Raw genomic sequence first — 5604 nt, 5'->3', positions numbered from 1 at the left:
GAGAGAAAGAAAGAGAGAGAGAAGATTTGTCATGGGAAGGTTCATAACAACCTTTTCTTTTCATTGCTGGCTGATTCAATTCAAACCAAACATTTGGTTTGAATTAAATTGAAACATTTCCAATACACATTTGTTGTTCTAAACTGCTGTTGTTTGGTACAAAAATCCTACATACAGGAAAGAGATCTGTACAGTTATCATGAACACCAATAGCCCTGATTACCAGAGAAAATAAAGCGCACCACATACGGATACTTCAAATGAATCAAGGAAAAAACTTTCAGAAAAAGATATTGGAGTATTGTACACACTGCTTAATTAACAAGCGATCTAAACATGTAGTCAGAAGTGTGGCCTCTTTCCTTTGTCTGTCTGGAAATAAACATGTGCAACCATGTTGGACCTGGGCTGCAACTAACAATTTATTTTCCATTATCCTATTTTTCAAAATAGTGAAAGGCCAAAGGTTGATATTTTGTCCAACTAACAGTCCAAACCCTTAAGATATTCAATTTCCTGTCATATATGACAAAGAAAAACAACAAGATGTCACATTTCAAAAGCTTAGAAGAGAAAGTATTTCACATTTTTGAATGAAAGATATGAATATGAATATTCTTTTAATATTATATAAATAACTGCCATTTATTTTCTGTTGATCAAATAATTGATTAATCAACTAATTGTCACAGCTTTTATTTAAGACACCTGGGTTCATGAAACCATGCTCAAAACCTTACTATACTTACAGAGTCTTTATGGAGCGCAGAGGAGCAAACAGTCCTTTGCTGATCGTTTGCAGTTTGTTGTCGTACAGTGACAGCAGGTTGAGGTTCTGCAGATCTTGGAAGGTGTTGACTCTCAAACAGTTAATTTTGTTGGCATTCAACAGCCTGAAACACAAGGAAGAACCATTCAGTGTTTGTTATTTATTTGTACTTGTTTTACTTATTTAGCCTTATTATCTCTGTGCACTACTCAAACTAAAGATAAACACATACGCAGATAATGATATAATTTATTTCTCAGACGCATCTCTACTGCAAAACCACTACTTTTCTCCCCGTCCTCTTTTTTTTCCCCTATTCCTTCCCTCCCTATAGCCTCTCCACACAGTCATGATTATATTTTTTTCTGGCCATGACACATAAATCTAAAAATTGCAGTTTTATATATTTTCACTTTCTCTTCTGGAGCAAGAGGGGAATATCCACTGTTGGGTGTGAGTGCAATATCTTGTTTTGATGGAAGAGAAAGATGTGAGGGGAAAAAGGGAGTAGAAAGAGAACAAAATAGAGGAATGGAGATGGAATGGAGGAAATAATGGAGTGAGACAGTGAAGGGACAGGCGAAAATTTAACTTAGAGTGACACAGATATACAATTAAGTGAAAGGGACTGACAGCCAAAATGGCGGGGAGAGAGAAAGGGAAATGAGAAATGTGATAGAGGGATTAGGTAAATGACAGGAAGGGTTTGCACCTCCACCCTTTCCTCCATCTGTCTGTCCTTTCATACCTGCACTTCATCAGCTAATATAACTAAGCTGACAGATTTTTGCCTATACTTTCTTTTTTCACTCCATGTCTGCATCATTCTTGACCTTTTCACTCTTTTATCACACATACAATGTTTCTCTGTTTTTTCTTTAACTCTCTGTTTCTTTGTCCATCTTATACTCTACTCTCTTTCTGCTTTCATTCTTTGTCAGGCAGGTGACTAACTATGTGCTTGGTAGAGCAGCTCAGCATACTCATCTCAAGTCATCCTATTGAGCGCCTATACTGGCATAACCAACGTCTACATACACACGCACGCACACACATGCAGATACACACACACACATGCTGCTCTGCGACATATCCACGCCTCATTAGGCAGCTCACAGGGGGAACTAATTACTTGAAACTGCACCAGTAAAACAAAGCAGCACAGACAACATAAACAGCAGACCGGCTGCTATACAAAGCAATAAACACATCTTTGTCATGGAAGGTTGACATGCTGCTTGATTCACCAGTGAAAGCTAATATATAATTTATAATTATTACACTATATGGAATATATACAGCATCTTAATCAGCAGAATCCTGACAAACTGACTGACTTTTTGGCGATGGGAGGTTTTCTTCTGACAGGTGCAAAATATTAAAAGACATATTCCCTCCCTTCGCCTGTCGAGTGAACGCCAACACCCGCAGGCAGTGTCTATTTGGGATTGACCAATGATGTGGCAAGACATGAATATTAACTAGTCATTCAGTACTTTATTTATTCAGTGATTGAAGTAGTCACAAATAGACAGAAACAGTCAGGGTTTAACATTTTATGACGGCAGCATCGTGACAAGGTCTGGGGGAAATACTTCTTCAATCAAGAGATACTAAATGTTAATGATGTCATGTTATACATAGGTTGACATGAAAATGTATTCACTCTCTTTTCTAATCGTATCTGCATTTATACATTTCTCCATATCTATCTTTTTGCTTATGTCTGTCTTTTCTTCCATCTTTCTGTCTCCATCCACTAATTTATCTATCCATCCATCCATCCTCCTCCACTTCCCCCCCTTATTCTCTCTGTGTCTGACTATGCACCATGCATCCCAATGATCCACCTAAGCGCGTAAAAGGTGTTTGTGGGTTAGATTCACTCATCCCCATTCTCTTTGCTTCACTTCACTTTACGATGGAAAAGCCCAGAACATTAGCTGTTTCTGCAGTGGACTGCAGCATTTGTGAGGACCATATGCCACATACTGTACATTACCAATGAAGCCATTATAGCAGTCAGAATTTTTACTGCATGCTGAACCACTGCTGCAGTTTGAACTGGTGCCTATGAGGAATTATTCAGAATTAATAGTTTTCCTCCAGTGAATGTTTTTATTACAATGCACCAATTTGGTTCATGTTGATCATTTAAGAAAGGCTTTTCTGTACACACACACGGTGCACGACAGATGGAGGGTTAATGCATGAAGGGGGGATACTACTATAGCTGCCACTGTGTGATGATTACCAAGATTTGCTCTTCCTAATAAAATTACCTCCATACCATATATTTAAGCAATAAGTTGTCGTGATCATGATACTGTAGATATGACTTTCTGATGCCAAGTCACCAAATCATCCTAATAGGGTAAAATAAAGTACAACACTAAACAAAAGAACAGCCCAAGGATACTAATTAACTTCTGACCTAACATGATAATGCTAGTACTTTTCCATTCCAGTTTTTGCTCAAACATTGGCCTATGAAGACCTCCAGGTACTGATTTGTTTTTTTTTTCATACAAAACTTTGGTTCCATACTGTAAATTGTGCCACATAGCTTGCTGATAAATCACCTTCAATAAGAGCCTTTTAGCATGTAGGCTCTTCTGTATTTTACATTTCACATATTCATTGCCACTTGTTCTAGAGCATTTTTTAGAAGAAGCTATAGCTAAACAGAATTTTGGACCATACTGTTACAAATTCACAACAACTGAGTGGGAAGTTCATCCAGCGTTTTGGTGTGATATTCTTTTGTTTACTGAATAACATATTTCATAATTTTCTGGGGTGGGGCACACATACACACAGATACACACATAACAACAGACTAGGCAGACAGTACTTACAGTAGCTGCAGGGAAACCAGTCCATCAAACAATCCCTTGGGCAGCTCCGTGATCTTGTTGCCGTACAACACCCTGCACAGGACAGACAAAACAACATAATTTAGGTTTCAGTGTTTACATGGCTGTCCTTACACGTCTAGACTTATGTGGTCAAAAGCCGGCTGAAAAAACATAATTAAATACTGTGCATCCACAAGTTGTGACATTTAATGCTGTTTTACAATATTATGGTTTCATATTCATATCTCACCCGTAGGACTACTGAATATTATAGTTCAACAGTTTGCAATATACGGGTATATATAAATGACATAAAGTAATAAGATATCAAAGTTTGATGCCTATGTAAAATATTTTTTCATATGAAGCGGTCTCAGTTGAAAACAGCCTGTAAATAAATAATGGTTTGGTCGATGTCCTGTGATAACCATGTAGCTCCAATGTGTAAGAATATGTTTATGCTTTGTGACAATGCATTCTTTGTTTTCACTGGTCAGCAATATTAAACCACCAGAAATTATACTGTACAACAAGATTTCATTTGTTTTTACTGTTGACCTTGACCAACTCATCTTCCATAAAATTCCACTAATATTCAGCTCCCCTAAATATATCTGCATGGAATGAAAAAGCCATCATGCTCACCGAGTTGGAAAAAATATTTTGGGGACAAGAACTGAAGGAGTGTTACAATCAAAGAGACAAAGTTGTCTGTTTCCAGTGCAATGTTATTTACAACCTTTTTGCCAGATTACAAAAAACATGTGCAGAAGTCATTTCAGCTCTTCTCACTAAGCACACTGTTGGACCATTTATCTCATTTGATTGTCAAAATCTAAAAATAATGTTTGAGATGTGCTTCCAGTTGCAGTTGCAACCATTTAATTCACTTGAGCAATTTTATATTTTGCTATATCACGCCTCAGCTAGCCTCAGAAGTCGTGCCTCTCAGTGACATTACTGTTCAACTGACTTGGCTGTGTGTTGACTTGTATGTGTGTGTCTGTGTGAGTGAGCATGTGTGTGCTGAGTTTTAACACCCAGCAGAGTTCACCTTGTCTGCCTCTTCTTGTCTGTCTGTCTGTCTGTCTGTCTGTCTCATTTTCATGCTCCAGATTGATTCAAATTAAACTGTCCTTCATGTTCTTATCACATTCACCCTCAGTGATTACACACACGTACAATTACACACACATACAAGTAAATACAAAGACACGCATACAGCCTGTATGCACACACCGCGGCATAGTGATCCAGATGTCAACATCAATAGCAACACCATTTTATTTGCTAAATGTATGGAAATGCAATTACTTTCCTGTCTGGATATTTGTGTGTGCCCATACCTGTGTGTGTGTTTGCATGTACGTGTGTCATACTTACAGTGAGGTGAGTGAACGAAGGCCACTGAAGGCATCTGCGGCAATGTCAGAAATCTGGTTCTTACTCAAATCACTGGGGGGTGAGAGGGAGAGAGAGGAGATAAGTGCATTACTGTAATACACAGTAATGGGGTTCATGCTATGTGAATGTCCTAGAACTGTCTGACAAATGACCATGAGAGAATACATCAGCAGAGGTCAAGGCAAGGGGACAGAAGTAAGAAAAAAAGTATGAAGGCCTGAATGTGTAAGTAAATGAGGGAGAGAGAGAGGGAGAGAGAGAGAGAGAGCGAAAAAGAGAGAGAAAGAAAGAAAGAGATGGACAGAGTGAGACAGAGAAACTAGAAGCAATGGCATGTTAAGTGCAGTTCATGTCATTCACCTCCACCGCTGTAAGATATATAATTTAACACTTCTGTGTGTGTGTGTGGGTGGGTAGGTGGGTGGATAACCTTACAACCTTGCACACGTCTGCAAGTGTGGCATTTTAAGGCATTTGCATGATAAGGTCATTTTTCACCAGTGAGCTTTATGACTGTGGGTGTGTGTGAAAAAGACAAAAAGAGATGAACTGTGTAAGAGTGTGTGTGTGTGT

General features: G+C 38.4%; 1 protein-coding gene across 1 annotated transcript in view; it reads right to left on the bottom strand.

Moving 5' to 3' along the window:
• The window catches only part of slit3 (slit homolog 3 (Drosophila)), a gene marked incomplete in the record, with an annotated part of 239854 nt that overhangs the window by 54810 nt on the left and 179440 nt on the right, over positions 1-5604 (bottom strand). Inside the window, 3 exon segments of the mRNA XM_035669718.1 lie at positions 750-893; positions 3628-3699; positions 5011-5082. Of these exon segments, the coding sequence (XP_035525611.1) occupies positions 750-893; positions 3628-3699; positions 5011-5082 (288 nt within the window).

This window comes from Morone saxatilis, unplaced genomic scaffold, assembly GCF_004916995.1.
Source record: "Morone saxatilis isolate NCDOM2014 unplaced genomic scaffold, NCSU_SB_2.0 Contig22, whole genome shotgun sequence".
Lineage (NCBI taxonomy): Eukaryota > Metazoa > Chordata > Actinopteri > Moronidae > Morone > Morone saxatilis.
Note: the sequence above shows the minus strand (reverse complement) of the source record. Positions and strands in the feature narration are given on the sequence as shown.